This window comes from Ctenocephalides felis, unplaced genomic scaffold (genome assembly GCF_003426905.1).
Source record: "Ctenocephalides felis isolate EL2017-DRISC unplaced genomic scaffold, ASM342690v1 CF-g0.4_SCAFFOLD_03572, whole genome shotgun sequence".
In the NCBI taxonomy this organism is placed as follows: Eukaryota; Metazoa; Arthropoda; class Insecta; order Siphonaptera; family Pulicidae; genus Ctenocephalides; species Ctenocephalides felis.
The window spans coordinates 34,439,946-34,464,963 of record NW_020539726.1 but is presented as its reverse complement, the minus strand read 5'-3'; the positions used below and the strand labels follow the sequence as shown (position 1 = coordinate 34,464,963).

Here is a 25,018-nt window from a genome sequence, read left to right as displayed (position 1 = left end):
TTCTTGGTTAATTTTTGTAATGACTTTGTATTATCAAGACATTTTATAGGATTATTTTTAACATTAACACTTTAACACATGTCATCACCTGCAAAACACTTGATAAAATCAAATCGTCGACAAATATGCATTTTTTATTGGTACAAAAGTAATGTTTGTAGAAATCGAAAGCTAGATTTTATTATATAAATTAAATTGTCAATGAAAGTTCCATAAAAATATAAATTTTATAGACATAAATAACATAACTACTTCTGGTTCGTAATTTAATTTTATTAAAACAGTTCATTTTCAAACATATTAAGTTCAATTTCACAAAAGTATTTTCTCTTTTTGGAAAATAATAAATTATGCAGAAAATTAATCAAATTTCTAAAAATTTATAATAGTATTTAAATCTTGGTTTAATAATGGCAATATTTAGTATTAATAAAAATAATTGATAGTACTTAATGATAAATAGATTAACACTAAATACTGTTAGTTTAAAATAATATAAAACATTTTGTATTCATGTCACAAAAGGTGCAAAAATAACAATATTTTGTGTAAATAAAAATAAAAGCATATCGTATTCTGCTCAAAAAATATAATAAATCGGTATTAAAAATAGGAGAAAAATACCCTCTTAATGTTTTTCAGAATTATAAAATATTTCCTAGAACATTTGCTTAACATATCACATTTATATTATAAATTGTAAATAAATATACTCCTTGATAGTATGAATTAAAAACTCTTGCTTAAATTTGGCCTAAAAATTATTTTAGCCTTTAAATAAGATGAAAATAACGATTTAAAATCTTGTTTATTTATAATATTCACGCAAAAAAATATTAACTCCATGTAAAGTTTATTTTACATAAATAAATCTGAATTCGAAGTATTAAACGTTTTTTCACGATTAAAAATGCATTTAATTTATCAGAATCTTATGATAGTTCACATTAGTTTAATTTTTCACATCTTTTTTATCAGAACTATTTAATAACTAACATCAGTTTTTATATAAAATAATCATTTAAGTTAAAAAAAATCGAAAAAAATGTTTTTACCGATTAAAAATACACTTCATACTATCAGAACTATATACCTAAATTATAATACTATTATTGAACATAAAATGGGCATGAAAGTTATACTAAAATAGTTTTAATACCAAAAATAAGCTTGGTTTTAATTTTAAAATTACATTGTAAACGTTTTAAAATATAATTAATTTAAATATTTTGTTCGTAACTGTTTTAGCTATTAACGTAATAATAATTATTTAATTAGATTTGTGTTTTATTGTCTTTATAGAAATATCAAATTTGTAAAGTTATAAATGTAAATTTAAAATATGTTGATTCTTTTGTTATTAACTTTATTTATTTTATTTATTAATTTTATTTTTATTATTATTTGCTTTTATTTTATATTAAATCATCATACTACGTATATCATTTTAATGTCAATTCTATCCTTTATTTTGTACTCTTTTTTATTTGAATTTATGTTATTGTTCATTATTGTTACTAGATGTCAAATTATTTAGCAGTTGTAACAAATATTGTAATTTAAAAAAAGGTGCACTTAATTTTATGATTACTATATAATAAGTAACAGTTGCATATTTCGATATAAAATATTAATTACTTAAAAAAAATTTACATGAATATATGGTTTGAATGTAATTTTACTTAGAGTCCTTAGAGAAACTTAATATAGGGTATGCCATCTAACATTTTTCATTTTCATTTTTTTTTTCAACGGTCACCCGAGGCTTTTTTTTTTCATTTTTGAACGAAATTTTTATAATCATTATTAACCAAATTAATTTCATTATTAACTGAAAGGATTGTACTTTCAAATAAAAAAAGAAATTTGAGAAAATATTCAGTAGTTTGTAAAAAAAAAAATTATTTGGCGGACCCTATATTATCTGAAATTCTGAACTTTATAAGAATTGACATTTGATTTGGTGTTAAAGAAAATTATATCAGAGTACAGTTTAAAGTGAAAAATCCGCTTTTATGAACTATATAATAATTTTTATAAAAAAATATCAACATTTTGGGTTTGATAACCAAATTTATTAAATCTGTTTATTAAAAAGTGTATTAAATTTCAAGAAGAAAACTGAGTTAAACGGTTTAAACGATTAAAAACGCATTTAATTCTAGCCAAATTTTAAGATTTATAGAAAGTAGTTATTTATTTAAAATGATCAGTTTGGTTTAAAATTTCCTTTACATTTAAATTCACCCAACTTTGTTTAGCTTTTTTAGTCTTTATCACAAACAATCACACACATTTTTTTCTGAGAGGTGGTTGGTTTTCTATAAGAATCGCGTTCGAACTGGAGCAAGTTTAGCGCAACACTATTTATAGTCGTACAATAGTTCACATAACAAGACACATGCCAAGGAAAGGAAAAGCTCACTATTTTCGTGGAGTTTGCGCAAACGAGCTTTTTCTGCACGCCAAAAAGCTCACGTCAAAGGATAACCACGTGGGTGACAAAATGTTACTACATTATATTAAATAAAACGTACCTAAAATTTTTTTGTTTAGTATAAATACTAGAAAACTCGTCTTGTGATAACGTAACTCTAAAATCATACATTTTTCATAAAGTAAATAGACACTAAAGAAAACAATACAAGTCGTCTTAAACTCGAAATTCAAACATTTTTTATAAAATCATTATTAAAACACTAATTACGTTTACTGTTGCCTTTAATATTTTACTCCATTTAAAAATTACACACGTTTAAATTATGTATTTTATGGACACAATATTTAATAAGAAAAAATGAGTTAAATTAAAAACTAAGAAATATTTCAGAAGAATTTAAGTTCCTAATCCGATGGTTCATGGTATACTATTAAAAATCATAAAATGTGAAAAATATAGACAATGCGTAATTTAATATTATGAGAGTCAATTCGCAATGTATTTGCTGCGCGAGCAGACACACAAAACCTAACCTCCAAAACGCATAAAAGACAATTTTTTACAAATACCAATTACACAAACAAGTACCAAAGTTTACACAAGAGCAACTTTCTGATGTGCCATTGATAACACATACGTGAAGTTAGATTTTAAGTGTTGAACGCCTGATCGCACAGCAAATGCATTGGTTTTTAATTAAATTTAAAATAACAAGCTACAATTTTAGGGAATACAAACACTATAGTGTCTGTGCAATACAATTAATATAATTACAGTAAATTTAAATGTGTTTGAGAAAATTCTAGTGAAAATCGCAATGTTTAGATTTAAATGAAAGCGATAACTTTCTTTTTGAAATAAACAGTTGAAAATTTTATCCAAATATCAAAATTTCAATTTCGATTGATTAAGTCAATTCTTACACATTTCGGAAAGTTCATGCAACTTGCCTTTAGGCTAAATTCCATATTCAACTACTTTTATCCCAGAATTGGCCCCCAAGTTTCACTTCCAATTAATGCGAATTCCATGATATTTTTCAAATAAACATACATAATCTGGAATTGCTAATTTATTGATAATATTGCACAAAGCGCGCTAGGTAATTTATAAGATCAGAAACTCTATCGGATTACAAAGATTCTTTAAAATATCATATTTTTTTTATTTAAACAAAGAAACGGCCCGCCAAATTTTACCAAAAAAGAGCACGACTTCTAATTGATGCCTTTAGAACAGTTCTTACATGTTCAAAATCGTTTTTTTTGGTAAAAACGTGCAATTGAAATTTTATACTAGTGCATACAAACAAATATTTTTTCCAAATTTGGACTCGAACGATTAAGAATGACTTCAATGGTCAAGAAAACATAAAACCTCACCTCCACGAAGCTAATAATAAGAAAATAATTTTTGAAATAACAACATCTGTATAGATAATGAGGTTTGAGGTGAGAATGGAAAAAATTGGCGAAGACATCTGATGGATGAATGAATGGACAAAAGTAATTTACGTCACTACGCACCTTCAAGACTCGTCAATTTAAAGAAATTCTAACTTTGAAATAAAATTTTAAACTTAACTAATTTTTGAAGAGTTGTTAAGAGATCTTGGATAACGCATCGATAATAAAAATAGTTTCGGGAAAAACGCTGAGGAAAAAAATAGTGGAGAAACAGGTACTTCTGATTAGTCTACTAATCTACATACTGATGTATCATGATATTTTGAACACCTTCAGTTTAAAGCGTTTAACATTAAAAAATGTTACGTATTTTAAGAAAAAACTATATCATAATCTTTACATATTGTATGGAAAAAAATTGTTCAATTCGTCTTGAAACTCATATGTCTAAATCCATTTAGAAGTAAATAATAAAATGAGTAAACTAAAATTTCTTCTAATGTTCAATCAACCTTAACTATAATACAATTAACCTAAAAACGTCGTCCTATATATTCAAAATGAATTATAAAATCGAACATCTTTAATCATAAATTCTAATGAAGTACTAAAAACACTGCATTGTGCTGAACATGAGCATTATCGTTAAAATGTAATTCGGTTAAAACGACCGCACCTTATCCTTATTTCATTCATTATAAAATTAGGCTTTTGCCTAACGTCTACCCCAATAACAGATCACTAACCTGGCCTAATTCTTATGCAATTTCCAATCATAATTTCTAATAAAACTTAAAACACCGCAGTAATACCATTAAACCGTCCATTCATCCTGCACCATTTCTTCACCTGATTGTGAGTAATGTTTTTTCCCATATTTCTTTAAATGGAAAAAATGACTTTCTATTCTATGAACTCGGTACTTTCTTCGGCACACGTCGTCGTCGTCGTCGTCGGTGGCTCCGATCCGGGTCACGGTCGCTCCGGCGCTACGGCGCTCCGGAAATGAGACCCGGGGGCTGACCGGAGGCCAACCCGAACGAATCGAGTCGAGATACCATCGGCGGGAATTCACCTCACATGTGAGGATGGAAAAAAAATTGGTAAAGATAGATGGATAGTAGATGGATGGACAAAAGTACCTTTCGGACTCGTCGATTTAGAAAAAATCTAACTTTGAAATGAAATTTTCAAAATAAACAAACAGTGTCAAACATTTTCAAAAGCTGACCAATTTCAAGATGACTGAAGACAAAGCTGCCTATAGATAATATTGAAGACCCTTAGAACTACCACAACTTTATATGAACAAAATTGTTGAATCATTTATTGAAGTGATTCTCGAACTATGGATACATAGTACGGGAGCCAGCAACGTTTTCAAAACAAGCATTTTAGTCAGGCTGGTTTTTTGGTATGTGGTCCTTGGTGCTCCCTCGGTTAGGGTAAGGGCCGTCTGGCAGCTGGAAGTGGTTGCGTTAATTAGTGCGCAGCCAATTTGTACAGCGCGATTTCAAAATTTTGAAAGCATTTTAGTCAGCCCAATTTTCGTTTTTTTGACTTCGAATAGGTTTACCAGACTCAAATTTTTTGTTGCCAGACATTTTGGGCGCTGCTAAATATGTGCCAGACGCCAATTTATTTATTAATTTTTTTAAAAATTCAAATCATTTTAGTTCGTCTGAAATTTTAGTATTATGTTCGTTAAGGGTAAAAACACGTAAAATTAATTTGCCAGACGTTTCTGCGGTTGTTAACCATGTCTGGCAAGCAAAAATGTCTGGCAATATGATACTAGTTTATAGCACTTTAGTCAGTCCAATTTTAATTTTTTGACTTGATATTTGATTTGATAACTTGAATAAGTTATCCAGATTCACATTTTTGTTGCCAGACATTTTGGGCGCTGCCAAATATGTGCCAGACGCCAATTTATTCATTATTTTTTTTTAAATTTCAAATCATTTTAGTCCGTCTGTAATTTTAATATGATGTTCATTAAGGGTCAAGAAACATAAAATTAATTTGCCAGACGTTTCTGCGGTTGTTAAGCATGCCTGGCAACGAAAAAAGTTTGCCAATATGATACTAGTAGACAGAGTGAGACAATCGCTAAATACATTGATCGCTAAATACTTCTCTGCCAAATTGTGTTTATACCATTTTTCTTTAGAATCACCGTTTCTTACAAATTGCCATCTGGAAAGTTAAAAAATTCATATTTCTCATAATATGCAGCCTTTATAAATACATCATCGAAGGTGAATTATAAGTGAAAAATAAAAATCCATTGATTTGTTTTGGATAGATGAGTTTAACGAGTCTTTTGATATATCACATTGTAGTATTATTGTCCCAGTGTGGGAGGTTCGCATATCTGATTGTTTTGAAGGAATTAATCGAAATAATTATGTAAAAATGAATGCGAGGCGTGTTATAACATCCAAAGTGCTTAAACAGTTATCATATTAAGCCATAAGACGAATAAATCTGTATAAAATACTGTAGAAATAAATGGAAAAAATTGTAAAAAACGACATGTCATTGTTTGCATTGAATACAAATTAAAACTATTATCTGCCAAAAATTTCAATTTACTTATGAACCTAGACAATATTAGAATATGTATAATTTATGATTATGAAGAAGAAAAATGTAATGTCTATATTATTATTGCCAAAAAGTAGCTGAGATGTGTGGGAATCGAGAATCATCATTTTATTTAAAGCAGTTCTACATTTAACATCGCTCATCTATTATTATAAATTATAAACGGTAAATATTAGTACATTAGATTAAAAAAAATGTAAATATAGGTACAGGACAACGTCTGTCGGGTCATCTAGTATGTTATAATTGACTTAACAAACCGATATTAAGATTTATTTATTATCTAATATATAAAATTCTTCTGTACGGGTGTATGATTTGATACATCTCCTAAACGGTTATTCGGATTTTGATAAATCTTTTTAGAGTTTACCAAAGAAATTTTTTAAGATTTAACAAACGATAAAACTATAGTAATATTTTAGAAATAAATGGCAAAATTTAGAAAAAACACTTATCAATATTTGACATTGAACTGTCATCTGCTAGAAATGTCAATTCACTTGAAATTAGAATTTAGCTGAAATTACGAGCCTAGATAGTATTAGAATATAATACACAAGACAAATGTAATGTCTACATTATTATTGCCGAAAATCAGCCGAGATGTGCCAGAAATTAAAATAATATAAGATACAGTACATGTTTGGCAGATGAAATTAAAAAAGGCGACTAGGCTCCTATCTCGTACCGAAAGTACATTTTTGAAAAACGAAAAAAGATTCAATAAACACTAGAAATTTTCTTTCAATTTAATCGCACTAAATATGATATTTATTATATTTCTTTAAGAGGTACGACTTAAGCAACCTTAGTCTACTTACTTTAGATGAACTAAATTTTTTTGCGTTAAAAAACTCTTGAAATCCGATGTCCAAATTTTCATAAACACTCTTTTCAATAAATGTGATTTTGAATCCCATAGCCCTAACCACTTACCCACGGACCCAAGGAAACACTAAAGTATAATACTGGAGATATAAAATACAAAAAAATAACTAGTGGTGTATGGCATCGTGCCTGTATATTAAATTGCTGAAACTCTCAGTACCAAAAATTAAAATTTTTAATAAAGATTAAATTTTGGTTTAGAACTCTGAAAAAAAATAGATTTTTGTGATTTTTAAAAATTTTGAAAAAAAATGATCTTTTTGGAAAAAAAATGGTTTTATATTTGGAAATTTTGAACTTATTTTCAAAGCAATCGGGATACGTTAGCGTAAAAACGCAATATCAAAGCGCGTAGGCGCCGTGTCGCAGCATAACGGATAAACATTAGTACGGAACTCATAGAAAAAAGAACAGTTATTATTATTAAAAAATCTATAAAATATGTGATAATTTCATGTGCATATGTTCAATGACCATTTTTGTCCGACAAATTGATTTTTCTTTCACTTTTTTTATTGGATCTACGAAACCACTATACCTCCCTTTTCAAAAAATTCATCAGTTCTTCATTACAAATGAATTGTTTTTTGAATCATAAAAATCAGACGCTCCGTTCTCTCAAAAACTCGATTTCTATTTTCTGCACACTATGCTCTGTATCTCCGTAAGGACTGGACCTGCCTTTGCCAAAAAATAATCACCACATTTCCCTATCAATAGGAATCGAATGTTTTTTAAACCATTCAAATCGGTTGATCCGTTCGCCCAAAAACGTGGACGAAAAATTGTATCCATACGTACATACACACACACACATCCATTTTTTCTGAGGTATGCCAAAATGTTCAGAAACTTCTGAAACGTGAAGATATGCAAAAATTTTCAATTTCGATATTTGGACGATTACAATAACTTACCCTACCGGGAAGTTAAAAACAAAAATTGATCTAAAAAAATAAATAAAAGCGTTAGGGGTGAACTGAAGCATTTTACCCTTAACAAATTAAAGTGAATTTTTCGTCAATTTTAATCAAAATTCCGTGAAAAATGTTCTAAAACAAATGATAATAATCTAATACAAAAATATTCGTAGTATCAAAATGACTAGTTCAAAATAGGGATTTGTAGTAGGAGGGTGAAAACATAGGGTTATATATATTTCGCAAAACCATATTATAAAAAGTTTAACCAACTTAAATAGGTTTTAAGTGTTCAGAAAAAACGTTAGGAGTAGACAACCTTTGATGAAAAGACATTGTTTTTTGGTGTAATTTAGGCTTTTACATAACTAAAAAAAAACCTAAGCTAAATTCATTGTAAAACATTCACTCATATATTTGTTGGTTAACAAAACAAAACACTTTAAATATTATAAGACAATGAGAAGTTGCCTATTTTAAAAAAAAGTTGGTTTAAAAAAAGTTTAGCATCAAATCCATAGGAAGCATAATAATTCTCAATATTAAAAAAATATTAAAACATATCTCTAGGATCATAACAATTTAACTTGCTAATTTTGACTAACAATTTGTAAATTTCCATCAAATCAAATTCACACAAGAAATTAAAAAGCAGATAAAATCATACAAAAATATTATTCTTCAAAAGATTGATAAATCGTGTTTATCTTTAATAACTATTATATTTCCTTCGCCCTTGCCAATTTAACTCCTAAATCATTGATAAGGATGACCTATGTAATATACAAAAATTATTATTTTCCTCAAGAACAAAACTATGAAATGAATCCTTGTCCAAAGGACCACATTTAATTTGGAGGTCCTCCTGATAACATTTCACGCATTTCTTTCCAGAAGTTCAATGTCGTTATTTTAACACCACCACATTTCCTTTAGAGTGTTTATTTAATTAGCATCGCGTTTCAATTAATTTTATTTAATATTTATTTTTGGCAGGTCAAGGTTTTCAGGCTAAGGTCAAAATAACAGAACGTTTAGAAGAAAAATCGCATGCTAATTCAAGAGACGGATGTAATTAGTAGATTAAATCAAATTAAACTAAAATAGAAAATTGTAAAAGATATACATGTGTTTTGTTAATTTTTTATTATCATTAGACGAAATTTTACAATATTCATCATCACAGTTCTTTTGAATCCCCATTGTGTTAAATCCAAGCACATTTTAAATACACAATATCTAATAATATCGAGTGCAAAAATTTGATCGGTGAATTATAAACTAGATTCAATCAAATAAGGATATCCAAATCCTTATACAAAATTACTTAATGATTACACATTAAATGAATTTTTAGTCTTAATCCTACACACTATGAATTAAGATGATCGATTAATATTATGATGAAGTAGAAATATATATAAATCACTCTAAATATTTATAACTATGTGAATTGCCCAAGAAAAATGACTAGATTTCACTACTGTAATGAAATAACAGGAATATATTGGCTAGATTGTAATATCAAAGTATCTTATCAATACTTTTTACATTAGAATATATTCTTGATATATTTAAATTTAGATTTCATAATTCATCCATCTTCGAGATTGTCCAATTTTTTAATCCTTTAGATTGATTTACACAATATTTATTAGTTAAACATCCTGTTCGTATTAACATTTTGCAGTTTTCAGTGCTTTTTTAAAAATCAAATAAAAGTTCTAATGGTATGTGATAAAAGACTGCAAAACTTTCAGAAAAATTGTCTTACTATTAGATAATTATTTCAAAATCACAATATTCAGTACACGGGCAAGAAATATTAAATTGGATACATTTTTTATAAATAAAATGTGTCTATATTAAAATACTGTTGCATTAAGTCTACTTATAAACCGATTCTACCGCACAAGAGACCAATGTTATGGCAAGGCCATGTTATGAAAAGCTTTCCATACTAAATATTGACAAAAGTCAAAAAACGATCTTACATAACAGGGTGTTTCTGACCCGGCTTCATAACATACGAGTAACGTTGCAAGTTATGTGTAAAACGCCTTAATACACAGAAAACACATAACATTTTGCTTGTATGATTCAGTAACATTATATATGCAAGTTAGAGCGCAACATAGCCTTGCCATAACACTTTTGTGTTGTGCAGCAGAATCGGTCTCTTAATTTCCTAAATATAAAATATTTAAAATTAAAATTTGATACGATAAAAATCAATGGCTCAAAATTACAGAAATGTATAAAGACTAGCATAATGTTTAATAAATAATATACAACCAATACCATTATAAGAAAAATTGTGTTTTCATAAAAATTTGGTTTTACACATAAAACCTAACCCCCAAAAGGCATAAACGTAAAATTATATCATAAGTGCAACTATCTAATAACACATACGTGAAGTCTAACGAAAGTCAATATTTTGATGCTCGTGCCATTTGAGGGTTAGATTGTATGTGTAAAACGCCTGATAATACAGCAAATAAATAGCTTACTATAACATTCCTATTTTATTTGAGACTTGGCCTCTATAACAAAAGCATAATTATTCATTAATTATGATCCTGATTATAAAAGTTTGAAAAAAATGTAATTAGAAATACTGTAAATAATATTTTTTCTATACGTTTCGACCCTCTGTGTGTGCCATCAAAAAGAGTAACAGATTTTAAAGACAGCGAAATAATAAAAATGAACATATAAACAATGAAAAAAAATCTTTACGTTTCGACTCTATGTGTGCCATCAAAAAGAGTAAAAGATTTTAAAGAGTCTAACCGAAGATAATATTTTAACGATTGTGCCATTTGGAGGTTAGTTTGTATGTGTAAAACGCCTGATAGTATAGCCAATAAATAGCTTACTATAACATTCCTATTTTATCCGAGAATTGGCTTCTATAACAAATGCATATTAGTTCATTAATTATGATCCTGATTATAAAAGTTTAAAAAATTCATAATTGGAAATTATGATAGAGTAAATGATATTTTTCGATACGTTTCGACACCCTGTGTGTGTCATTATTTTGCAAAGAGTGTGAAAGATTTTTGTATCGATTTGAATAACAGAGAAAAAATAGGAATTTTAAAAAATTCCATAAATAATGAAAAATATTTTTCCATACGTTTCGATACTGCGTGTGTGTCATCACTATTATTGATGACGCACATAAATTTATTTATTTATGAATTATGCTCCTGGTCACTATTATAAAAAAATTAAAATTACATAAATAAAAAATAAAACACTATAAATAAAAAATAGTTTTTCTATACGTTTCGACACTCAATGTGTGTCATCATTGTAAAGTCCACACAAAAAGTAACATAAAGAAAGAATAAAAAACATTCATAAATAAAAAAATATCATAGAAAAAATAGCAAAAAGTGTGCGAAAGTTACTAATGAACAATATAAAGTTATCAGCACAAGTAACAATATAAAATGGTTTTGTGACATATGCTCAAAAAAAAATGAGGTAAGATATTCACATGAAAGTAATTTGAAAGAAATAGTAAATGAGCTTAAAACTTTAAAGAATGATATTAAAATAATTAAAGATGCAAGATCTAGTTATGCTACAATATGTAAAAATAATGCCACAGAAAATAATAATAATAAAAATTATAAAAATAAAGACATAATAAACCCAAATATGCCGCCAATAATTGTAAAACCAAAGAATAAACAGAACAGCTATGAAACTAGAAACTATATTGAGAAAAACATAAATCCAAAAAACGTAAAAGCAAAAGTAAGATCAATTAACAACATTAGTAGCGGGGGGTTAATAATTAAGGCCTCAACAATTGAGGAAACAAAAACATTAGCAGAACATATGATACAAAAAATTGGAAGCGAATACGAAATATATATAAAGAAACAAAGAAATCCGCGACTTGTTATAACAAATGCTCCAAGGCAATATATGGACGGCACAGAATTGATAAATGAAATGATGGAATATAATTACAATATAAATAACACAGATCAAATTAAACTAATATACCAAAGGAAATCACGAAAAACAGAAAATTGGATTACATATATCGAAACATCGGGCAAAACATACGAAAAATTGTTAGAAAATAATGTAAATCTAGGATGGAGGACAGCTCATATAATAGAAGATTTAAACATAAAAAGATGTTATAACTGTCAGGCATATGGACACAGGGCAGTAGAATGCAAAAACAAGACGTTCTGTGCAAACTGTGCGGATGAGCATAACACAAGAGATTGTAAGAGCAAATCTAAGAAATGCATAAACTGCACAAATGCCAATGTAAAATACAAATCAAATTTTAATACGGTGCATAATGCAAATGAAACGGAATGTTCATGTTATCAACACAGAGCCAAAATGGTAAGAATGTCGACGAATTACAATGGACAAATTCAAGAAAATGAATAAATATAATAGCAATAACAAGAAAATAGAGATTAAGTATTTCAATATAAGAAGCTTAAGAAATAAAATAGATGACTTAGAAATAATTATGCATAAAAATGAAAATTGCCAAATTTAATATTAACAGAAACTTGGATATACCAAGAAGAAGAAGGATACTTTAATTTAAAAAATTTTAGAGGTTTTTACAACTGCAGAGAAAAGAAAAGAGGAGGAGGAATAGCGATATTTGTAAGAAATGAACTAAACTGTACTGTCATAGAAAATAATAATAAAAATAATATAAACCTCTTGGAAATAGAAGTAACAAATATGAACCCTGTTATAAAGTTTATTGTTATTTACAACCCTCCGAATAATAATAAACAAGATCTGATAAATTTAATAGAAAAAAAAATGGAAGAAAACGGTAAAAATACAATAATAATAGGTGATATGAATTTAGATATAATTCCAAACAATAATATATCAAATTGTTACAAAGATATTATAGAATCATCAGGATACAAAATAATAAATAATATAGATAGCCAATACGCCACAAGGGAGACTCAAAACACTAAATCAATAATTGACCATGTTATATCAAATTATAAAAAGAAGATTAATATAGAAATAGAAGACACAGAAATATCTGATCACAAAATGATAACAGTATTTATACAAAATACGCCGAGAATCAAACCAAAAATGCATAAAATAATTAGATATAGCATAGATTTAGAAGGATTAGAAAAGACAATAACTTGTAAGTTAGACTCTAAAATAGTGGACCAATTAGAGGATTTAATAAAAATTATACAAGATGCAGCAAAAGAAAATAAAATCAAAGAAACAATAAGAGCCAGAGAAGATACCTGGATAACAGAAGAAATTATTAACTTAATGAAATACAGAAACAAATTCTACAATAATTTAAAGAAATGCAATATAAATGAAGTAAGCAAACATAATGCCATAAAAATGAAATATAATAATATAAAAAAAGATATAAAAAATATGATCTACAAAGCAAAAAGACAATACTATTCAGAAGAAACAAAAAAATGTGAAAGTGACTCTCGAAAAATATGGGAACTAATAAATAAAACATTAGGAGGAGGAAAAAATAAAAACGAATATAAAGAAAATATTGAAAAAATACAGCATAAAGATAAAAATATATTTCTTACAGAAAAGGAAGACATTGCGGAGTATCTCAACAAACATTTTGCTGAAATAGGTATGAAACTACAAAAGAAAATGGATCATTGCAACTATAAACCATCAATACACAGACCTAAAAACAAAATCCAAATTTTTGAATTAACAGATGAGAAAGAAATAAAAAAAATTGTTGAAAATCTGAAAAATAACGCTGCACCTGGCGAAGACAAGATAACAGCAAGAATCACTAAAAAAATAATAAATATAATAGCTCCACTACTTGCTGTTTTAATGAATAGATACATAGAATGTGGTGTATTTCCATCGTGTCTTAAAATGGCTACAATAAAACCAATTTTCAAAACAGGAAACAAAACAGATCCAAATAACTACAGACCTATAACAATAACAAACACATTCTCCAAGATATATGAAAAAGTAATAAAAAAAAGATTACTTGATTTTCTCATTCAAAAAATTGACAAAAATCAATATGGTTTCCTCCCTTCATCAAATACACAAGGTGCCCTAATAGATTTGACTAATACCATCAGTCAGCACCTTGAGGAAAATATGCACACAGTTGCAATTTTATTGATTTACAAAAAGCTTTCGATACAGTAGATCATGGCATATTACTTAATAAACTAATAGATTTAGGTGTAGAGGGTTTGTCTTACAGCATTATCAAAGATTTCCTCATGAAAAGAGTGGTAAGGACGAAGGTGGGAAATTTCACAAGTGGAGGATGTAACATAACCTGTGGAGTTCCACAAGGTTCTGTATTAGGACCTTTATTGTATCTATTATACACCAATAACCTTAAAGACGCAAAATTAAAGGGAAGATACATATTATATGCAGACGATACAGCGATAGTATATGCGGATAAGGATAAAAAAAGACTCGAAGATATTATAAACACGGACATGAAAATATACACCGAGTGGCTAACTGAAAATAAACTAACAATTAACATAGATAAAACAAAATACATATATTTCAAACATAGAAAAAATACTGAGAACACTAAACTAAAAATTGAAGTAAATAATAGAGCAATAGAGGAAGTGGAAAGCATAAAATACTTAGGACTGATAATAAATGAAAAACTGACATGGACAGACCATATAAACAAAATAAAAAGAAAGATAGGAACATTAACAGGGGCATTGAAAAGGATCCACTCTTTCGGCAAAAAAAATAAAATACTAATTCTTAAAACGCAAATAATACCTATAATTTTATATGGCATAACAACATGGAGCCAAACAACTAAAGCAAACCTAAATGACATACAGAGAATAATGAATAAAGCCATAAAAATAGCATATAATTTACCACATCTAACACCCACCAAATACTTGCAGAGAGAAACAAATAATCATTCACTAAATAACATAATTAAAATAGAGAAATGCAAACTAATACACAAAATGAAATTTAACCGAATTAAAACAAGTGCAACAATAGACACAAATCAAGATATACATGAACACTACACGAGACAACACAACAATTTTCACATTGAACGCAATAGAAAAAAGAATTTGAGAGAAAATGTCATATGGAGTGCTACCAAAATATATAACGAATTGCCAGACTATATTAAGATGACCAATGATAATGATAATTTTAAAAGAAAAATAAAGAAGTACTATATGGAAATTGAAGAAAAAGAAGACTGAAGAGTTATATATAGATATTATATTAATGAAATAAATATTATAGTCAAATGAAATGTAAATATTATATGAAAACTGTTTTTCATAATCTCTCATACCAGGCACCTCTGTCTGACTGAGATATGAAAATAATGTATATATGTAAATAAATAAATAAAACATACGTAATCTTAGAAAAGAATGAAGAGCTTATGGCGAATGCACCAATTGAGAGCGTCGGTGTGGCTCAGCCAAAAGGGTGGATAATTAGTGACTTTTTTTGTAATATCTAAGAATATTCGTCAAAGACACATGTGCAGACTTTCCAAAGTGTGAAGATGGCTGAATATGTGATCAATGCAGGTTATTTTGAAATGTCCGGTACTAGGTGCCACTTTCTAAAATTATATTTTTTGATACCAAAGATTGATTTATAGTATTAATTATTATTTAGCAAAGATTGCGGTTTTGTTAATTTAGTTTGATTTCTAGCTTTGTTATCTAACATAAATCATACCTTAATAAACATTCCGTAAAATATTTTTTGATTTATTAAATTAAAACGAAAGATGCTAAACCCATAAACATTGCTACAGAACCCATGGAAATGCAGACAAAATGTGTATTTGAAGCTATAAAAATTCTCAAACAAAAATTATATGATTACAATAAGATATACAATGAAAGAAAATCTGTTATTAATGAATTGTTGGACAAGGAAATAAATTTATGTAAAGATTTAGGATTACAACAAAAAGGACTATCGACAAGTCCAACATTACCCACATATTGAAATTTTCCAAAAGTACTTGTTTGACATGGAGCAGAAAAAATGTTTGAGACAAACAGAGACAAAAGGATATTTATGATGAGCTTGAAATAAAGCCATCGTTAGATTTTGAAGCTTTTCGAAAAATATTGTTTTAGAATTGCCTTAGTGCATTTATGGAAGTGCATTAAAGAGGATCTTAATGTACGCAATGAGTTTCTTTTAAAATATCCTGGGCAAAAAAATGAAAAATAATATAAAAGTTTTCATAGAAAAATCAGAAAAGAAATCAATACGTGGTGGGACAAATGCATGACTTCCATCTGAAGAGAGATTCACAAAGAGATGACAAAAAATTTTGGTACTTAAAATAGCAATTAAAAACAATATATAAATGAATTTATTTTCTATACGTTTCGACGGTCTATGCGTGTCATCATTTCCGAATTTGCACAAAGAGTGTAAAACATTTATAGGTTAGTTTTTATGTGAAAGCAAAGGTTAGTTTTTATGTAAAGCAAACGAATAGCTTTATGACCAACTCATACGAAGATAGACCTATAATATAGTGTTACTATAACATTCCAATTTTATCCGAGAATTGGCCATATTTGTTTATTAATGTTGATCCTGAATATAAAAGTTTAAAAAATTTTAATTAGAAATGATGTTTTTTTTTCTGTACGTTTCGACACTCTATGCGTGCCATTATTTTGGAATTTGCAGCAAGAGCAGCACAAAGAGTGTAAAAGATATTTGTATCAGTGAAAAAATTACAATTAAAGAAAAAATATGATATGATACGTTTCGACACTCAATATATGCCATCATTTTGCAGTTCATATAAGAAGTAACATAACGAAAAAAATGGTATCTATTGAAGTACGAATGAGAAAATAGAAATTAAAACCTAATTCTAAAAATAATAAATATTTTTTTGTGCGTTTCGACCCTTTATGCGTGTCAAATTGATATCGATTCAAATAACGGTAAAAGTATGGAAATTTAAAATGAAATAATATAAATAATGAATTTTTGTTTTCAATACGTTTCGACCTTCTATTCGTGTCATCATCAATAACTGTGACACACATACATTCATTTATTAATAATGGTTACTATTATAAAAATGTAAAAACTACATAATTAGAAAATAAAACACTATGAATATAAAATATTTTTTCTGTACGTTTCGACCCTCATTGTGTGTCATCATTTTGCAATTCACGCCTAAAGGGTAAAAGATTTTGGAATCGATTTAAGTTGCACAAAAAAAGAAATTAAAAAAAATCTATAAATTATAATATAAATATTTGTTCTATACGTTTCGGCACTTAATGCGTGTCATCATTTTGCAGTTCACACAAAAAGAGAATGAAAGTTTTGTATCAATTTAAATAACAGTGAAAATATTAAAATTAAAAAACAAATCTATAAATATTGAAAACAATTTTTACTATACGTTTCGACACTATGTGTGCCATAATTTTGCAGTTCACACCAAGAGATGATGTAATATTTAAGTTTCAACTATTTATGTGTGTCATCATTATGCAATTCGCGCCAAAATCATCAAAAAATAGAATAAAAAGATTTTGTTATCGATGAAAGAATACAATTTTTAAAAAATCAGTTATTTCTAAAGAAACGGCTTGACTGATCTTCACAAAAAACGCAAGTCCTTACCGAGTTGCATCAAGTCGCTTTTGAATTTTTAAAATCGGCACAGCCGTTTTTGAGAAGACGTCGACGAAAGATCAAAAATTGTCCAAAATTTATAATTAGAAATAAAAATACTGTAAATGATATTTTTTCTGTACGTTTTGACACTCTAATGCGTGTCATCAAGAGTAACACAAAGAGTGTAAAAGATATTTGTATCAAAGTTGCAATTCTGATCTTGATTGTTTCAGAATGACATGAAACGTCGCAAAACCATAAAATTATAATGATATTGGTTGCACAATACTTAAATTAAATAAATATATATTTTGGCTTGTTCTAAATAATAAAAACGTTATATAAATGCTTATTAAATCAAAATAAATATCAGTTACCAATTCAATGCTTGGTGACTGCCTCATACAATTTTGGTGCCTCCAACCGAACAACCCGAACCGAAGTCTTCAACTCCCATTGACCTTCCTGAAGAGTCTCAACAAAAGTCGACAAATAGGATATCAACTCCTGTGAACCGTCTTCATCCAAATCAGCAATCGTTGAGGAATTTTCTTGGTACACCAACTCCGGTTGGCAAAAAGGTTGTTCGCTTTGTACGCAAATCTGCTTGACATCACTCTGACTAGCGTTGACAATATGGATATCTTTATCATCAAACGAGATCAAGACGACTCGTTCGGTTAGATTGTGGATTAATTTGGAGTACTTTTCGGTGTAGTAGTTGCGTTTAAGGCTACGTTTGATGATTAATGATTTCATGCTCCAGCTTTGCTTTGTTGCATAATTACTGAGGAATAAATCAATCGGTTGTCTGGATTTGGTTGTGGCATTGTCTTGGGTAGGGTTAGGGATGACCCATTGCCAGAATTTGAGCACAAAGCCGCTGATGGTGTTGTTTGATTGGTTGAAGGATAAATTTGCGGGGACCATACCGTACACACCGACACTATGGTAGTCCCAGGTGACATTATTAACACCATTACGTTTGTCCACGAGTTGTACAGAGACTCTACAATGGGGACAACGTCCGTGGTTCTCAACGATTAATTGGCGCCCATTGGATTCATAAATGTTTGTCTGGTTTTCGGTGTCTTTACGTTGTCCGTACTTCTGGTGTTGTTTAGGAATGATACTGGACATATTTTTATCGTTCACGGACTTGTTAGAAATTTTTGAGTACAAAGATTTGAACGGTAAAATCCTATAAACATCAGTTTCATTATGGTGACATATAAAAGTAATTTCTAAGCGCTCGTTTATCGCAAGTTTGGAGATTGAGGAGCAATCAGGGACACCTAACGGTTGTCCCAAAATTTTACCAACACGTCCAGAAATAATAATAACATAAAGTTCCGTCCCATTTGATTTACAAGACGTTAATAATTCATACACACCATCTTTATCCAAGTCCATTAAAACTACAGGAAACTCATTACTATTTATGGTGAGATACGGTAAATCCAACGACCAGTACGAAATACCTGATATAGGATTCAAACTTTCCATTAACCCGTTAGTGCCTAAAACCAAACAATCCGACAAACCGTTCCCATCTATATCAATCAACCCACAATCAATATCCACAGGCGACTTTTTCATCCCCCGGTACCAAACAACCTCACCGTTCGCAGCCATTATAGAAATCACACCGCCTTCTTTAAACGTTCCATTCTCGTGCTCCGTGATCATATCACCACGGTATAAAAATATAAGGTTTTTACTACGTCCGGACATGCCTTCAACAATGTTAATAACACCCTTAAGTTCCAAGCCTGTATAACCTTTATTCCAATTGGAGACTTTTATTACAGATGACAAAGGTTTGCAGGTTAGGTTCTCTGAACACGGTATCACCCATAAAAACACGATTATCGTAAACAAGCAAGCCATTAAAGATAAGACAAAACAGAATTTACGAACAGGAGACATTGGTTTTTTCTCGTTAGTCATTATACCTACTGTATCGCTTGTGTAACCGTGGTCTTCCATTTCGTCCAGACCATGATAATTGTTATGCGTTGGTTCAAATCCATTTGCCATTTTGTGGTTAGTGTTGTAATTAACTACAGGATTGTTTTTGTTGAGTCTGTAGTTTATTTGTGAACTCAAGGCGTTGTGTAAATCGTCTTCGGATTCTGTGTCTGATAAATTTTGTGGTATAGGAGAATAAACTCCTTGAATACCTGACATCATACACTACTGCAAAAAAATCTATAATGTAATAATAATAATAATAAAAATAATAAAGCAATACTAGTTGCGAATTGTACTTACGTGTGGTGGTAAATGCTTTCAAGTCCCTCACTCATTTATTTTAAATATTTTAACCATGTATATTTTAACCATCTTGCATGTTGACATTTGTGCAATGGCATTGGCAACATGGTGGGCTGTCAAAAATTTAAATGCAATTGGAATTACTTAAATTTAAGACATTTGTAATATAACTATATGATTGCACTGATTAGATAACTCTTGATTTAGTATGTTAATATTGTAAAAACGTGACACTATGCAAATAATGTAAAAATTAACTCTTGATCAGAATCACTTTTAGAATTAAATATGGCGTTGTGCACCATAGATAAGTAAACATACCTTTGCTCCTTTGATAAAAAAAAATACTGCAAATATTTGTAACAGCTATGGATGAATAGAGTACGTTTAGAAATTTATTTGTTTAAAATTTATTTGTGTTTAAATGATTTCTGCACCCGGCTTTATATATTTGCATTCTGACAGTTTTGACATTTGACATATTTATCCGCCATTTTAAATGTCAATGAAAACAACAAACTTTTTGTATTTTTATTTGTAATAGTGATTGATAAATAGTAAATATATATATATTAAATGTTTGTAAATGCATTTTTATACAATTTGTTTGTTTTTAAATGATTTTTATACCCGGCTTTAAATTAGCATTTTGACAGTTTTGACATATGACACATTTTTCCGACATTTTAAATTTCAACAAAAATAACAACTTTTTTGTATTTTTTTTTGTAATAATAATTGATGATAGTAAATATGTATACAAAGTAGGTTTGTAAATTTATTTCCATGCAATTTATGTATTTTTTAATTATTTTTATACCCAACTTTCAAATTTTTATTTTGACAGTTTTGACATATGTAAGATGACACATGTCAACAAAAGCAACCAACTTTTTGAATTTTTAGTTGTAATAGTAATTGTTAAATAGTAAATAGATATATTAAGTTTGTTTGTGAATTTATTCGTATTAGATTTATTTTTTTATTAAAGGATTTTTATAACCGGCTTTTAATTTTGCTTTTTGACAGTTTTGACAAGTTGACACATTTGTCCGTCATCTCAAGTGTCAACAAAAGCAACAAAACTATTTGTAACTGTGATTGATAAATAGTAAATAAACAAAACCCAAGTTTATAAGCTTATTTTTATATAATTTATTCATTTTTATACAAATTTAAATTTCCCGCTTTTAAATTTGAATTTTGACAGTTCTGACATTGATAAAGTAGACACCTAACATACCCGCCACCTTGACAGTCAACAATAACAAAAACTGCACAAATAATTTGTACAAATAAATACCTAATTTTAATAAACTAAAGTGCAAAAATGTGTATATTCGTATAAATATTATTATTATTTGTTTTAACTTTTCACAATGGATAAATTAACACTGATATCAGGCACCTTGTTCATGGCAGCAGATGTCTTTGCAATTGTTAGTTTAGCAATGCCAGATTGGATAACTACAGATGTAGGAGGTAATAATTATTATCAAATACCATTAATAATAAACATTTGGTTAAATTTAATTTTTTTCCTCAGGGGATACAAGATTAGGTCTAATGTGGACCTGTATGACCTTGTACAATAGACCTCAAGTATGTTATACTCCCGATTTGCAACCAGAATGGCTGATGGCACTTATTTGTATCTTTATCGGTTGTATTTGTATAACGACCACGATTATTTTGTTGGCTTCCAGTCATTGGGATAGAAATGTTGTTCCTTATGCACGATGGGTTGGATTTACAGCAAGTAATGATAATAAACTATTTATATATATAAAAGATAGAGAAAAGAAATAGATTCAAATTTTTTTTTGCAATCTGAGATACTGTGAAAGCAATATATTTGATAAAACAGTGCTTGATAACTGTTTTATATTAAACTAGCTGACCCGACAAATGTTGTTTTGCTAAGCAAGGTATATTCTAAACAATTTCTAGAGAATCAAAATATTAATATTTTAAGTGTATAAGGATTAAGTGTTGTTTGAATGCTATATACAATGAGGTATTATAAAAACAATAAACCCCATTAGTTTGTCTATATTGTGTCAATACAATCAAACTGGAAGTTTTATACACTTTCTGTAGAAAACATGGTATCATATAATCCAATCCAAGTCTTTTTTGGTCTTTTGACTTATTGATTACGTTTCAAGTTTTTCAAATTCTTTTTGAATTCTGGATTTTGTGTATAATTGTAAATAATACTACTGAGCTAATACAAAATTTTCAAATTTTTACGAGGAGAGATAGAAAATGAATTAGATATATCTTCTTTGACCTGGTTTTTTAGAAGTTTCAAGTAACATACCATAAATTAAAGTAAATTTAATAAAAAGTATATATGTAGGGCAGGGCAAGGCATAAAGGTTCACTTTGACTTTGAGCAAATATAAATTTTATTATGAAAATCAAACAAATTTTATCACAACAAATGTCACATATCAAACGAACAATTATCTGACTACGTTCATTAAAACTACCAGCTACTTCATCATTGTACAAATGCTTTTTGCTGTCTTTCAAAAATTTGTTACCTAGACCTTTTTACTCTATGGGCGGGGTAACAGGTAGCAAATAGGTCTAATCTTATTTTAATTTTAAAGGTATTTTACAAAATAATTACATTTTTAACTAATGCTAAAAAACTACCGCCGGAAGAAAATACTTTTACTATGGATTTTCAAAGATTACCATTCATCTCTCAATATCAAAGTCATAAGAATCAAGGTTATAGCTGGTTATACATCTTTTTCCCTCAACTTTCAAATATTGTTGTTAAACAATGCTTAACTTTACTGATTTCTGACACATCGGTGGTGGACCTTTTTAACTCTGGACCTTCATATATTACTATCTATTTTTCCATAAATTCTGGGAAATTATAACTGGGAAAATGTTATTCGACAAAATGTCACTTTGATCGATACCAAATTTAGGTTCTGAATTTAAATAACATAAATAAAAAATAATGTAACCTAGAAAATGTTTTATAAATACCAATGTGTATATAATTATATAAATGAACTCTTTTAGAGCACCGTGTTTGAGAAAAATATGCTAAAAATGCATTTTCATATTAACATTTTAAAAAATGTTGATATTTCGAGTTTTTAGTAACACTTGCGGCCCGTTTACTAACGTTATTTTGTATATAAATAAAACTATAAACAAAACTACTTACTAAAATTTAATCATAATTAAATAATATTCACGTAAAACCTATTAAATGTAATTGAACATCATCTGTGAAAAACGTTTTGACATTTGACGTATTAGCCACCGTCCATTGTTTTATTCAAATTACGCTTCTGCAAAAATGTAAAGTTTCTACGCGATCTCTGGATTGCCACGAATTTTTCAAGACTAAGACTGGCCAAATCGGTTTAGCCGTTTTCGAGTTTTACCGAATCATTTGATCGAGAGCTCCATTTTTATATATAAGATATTAAATTAATAAATTTTCTCCTATGACATGAAATAATAATCCTTCTATTTTTTTTCTTTAAGAATCCGTGCTACATATAAATTATAGCACAGTACAAAATTATTTTACATAAAGTCTGATTATAGGATATTTTAATTATTTTACTCCTATTTCTTTTCTCTAGCTTGTCTTTTCATTTTTATTTTGCAATTACAAAAGCATTTATATATTTGTTAATTATTATTTCAGTGGTTCTATTTTGCCTAGCCGCTGTGATATTTCCAATGGGTTTCCATGTCGATGAAATAGGAGGACAACCGTATCAATTACCAAGCTCTCATCAAGTCGGTATAAGTTATATTTTATTTGTTTTAGCTCTCTGGATTACTGTGATATCTGAATTGTTCGCCGGAAAAGTATGTTTGCCACATTTTTAAAGTTAATATAATATATTTTAATTAGGAATGTAAATATAATAAGATATATATATATATATATATATATATATATTTATATATATGTATGTATATAGTTAACTGTTTAACTGAAAATTTAATTTAAAATTAATATTATTTAAAGTTGACATTAAACTAAATTTTTATAAGTTCATAAAAGTTTGAAAGAAATTACGTAATATGACAAATTATAATATATATATATATATATATATATATATATATAATACTAGCTGGCCCGGCAATAGTTGTTAATCACGTGATCGGTTGTTTAAAGATTTTTGGAGCCTCCCTCCTCACTCACCAAACATTCCGTGTATTTTTAGTTACGAAAAAAAATGTAAAATGTTTGATTTTTTTTTATAAATATTTGGATTTTTTTTAAATATTTGTTCTCTTTTTTAAAAATGATATGTGATAAAAGTGATATCTTACAATAACCCACCCTCCCCCATGTGATATTTCGTGATTTATTGCGAAATTGATGCAAAATTGAAGAAAAAAAGTTTATCAAGGGTCATTTTTAGGATCAATTTACTTTACTTTAATTTTCTATAATTCCAAACTGAAATATACATACAACTCTCTTTACTTTACAATACCATATTTTTTTAGATCAAAGGTGGTCCATCCCTAATATTTTTTTTTTAATTTTGAAACCAATTTTCTTTACTTTAATTTTCTATGATACCAAATTGAAAAATACATGCAACTCTCTTTATTTTAAAATTCTATTTTTTATATCAAGGGTTGTCCACCCCTAATATTTTTTTTTAATTTTTGGGACCAATTCTTTTTTCTTTAATTTTCTATGATTCCAAATTGAAATATACATACTCTTTATTTTACAATACTATATTTTTTTATATCAAGGGTAGTCCACCCCTAAT

At 28.3% G+C, this 25,018-nt stretch overlaps 2 protein-coding genes across 5 annotated transcripts in view; one reads left to right on the top strand and one right to left on the bottom strand.

Annotated features, from left to right (window-relative positions):
* Positions 1-18,336: 18,336 nt before the first annotated feature.
* Positions 18,337-25,018, bottom strand: part of LOC113387856 — a 122,575-nt gene continuing 115,893 nt past the window's right edge. Inside the window, exons 1-3 of one of the 4 annotated variants that reach the window (XM_026625240.1) lie at positions 20,556-20,654; positions 20,232-20,347; positions 18,337-20,168 (exon numbers count right to left, since the gene is read on the bottom strand). In XM_026625240.1, coding sequence (XP_026481025.1) covers positions 18,339-20,150 — 1,812 coding nt within the window. In that variant the 5' untranslated portion in view covers positions 20,151-20,168; positions 20,232-20,347; positions 20,556-20,654 and the 3' untranslated portion in view covers positions 18,337-18,338. Of the gene's footprint in view, positions 20,169-20,231; positions 20,348-20,555; positions 20,655-25,018 lie in introns of those variants that run through there. The other 3 variants (XM_026625237.1, XM_026625239.1, XM_026625238.1) reach the window with 3 other exon arrangements.
* Positions 21,547-24,110, top strand: LOC113387859 (uncharacterized protein C16orf52 homolog A-like). Its single transcript, XM_026625245.1, has 3 exons — positions 21,547-21,716; positions 21,781-21,993; positions 23,923-24,110. The coding sequence occupies exons 1-3, from the start codon at positions 21,614-21,616 to the stop codon at positions 24,108-24,110; spliced, it is 504 nt and encodes a 167-aa protein (XP_026481030.1). The 5' UTR covers positions 21,547-21,613.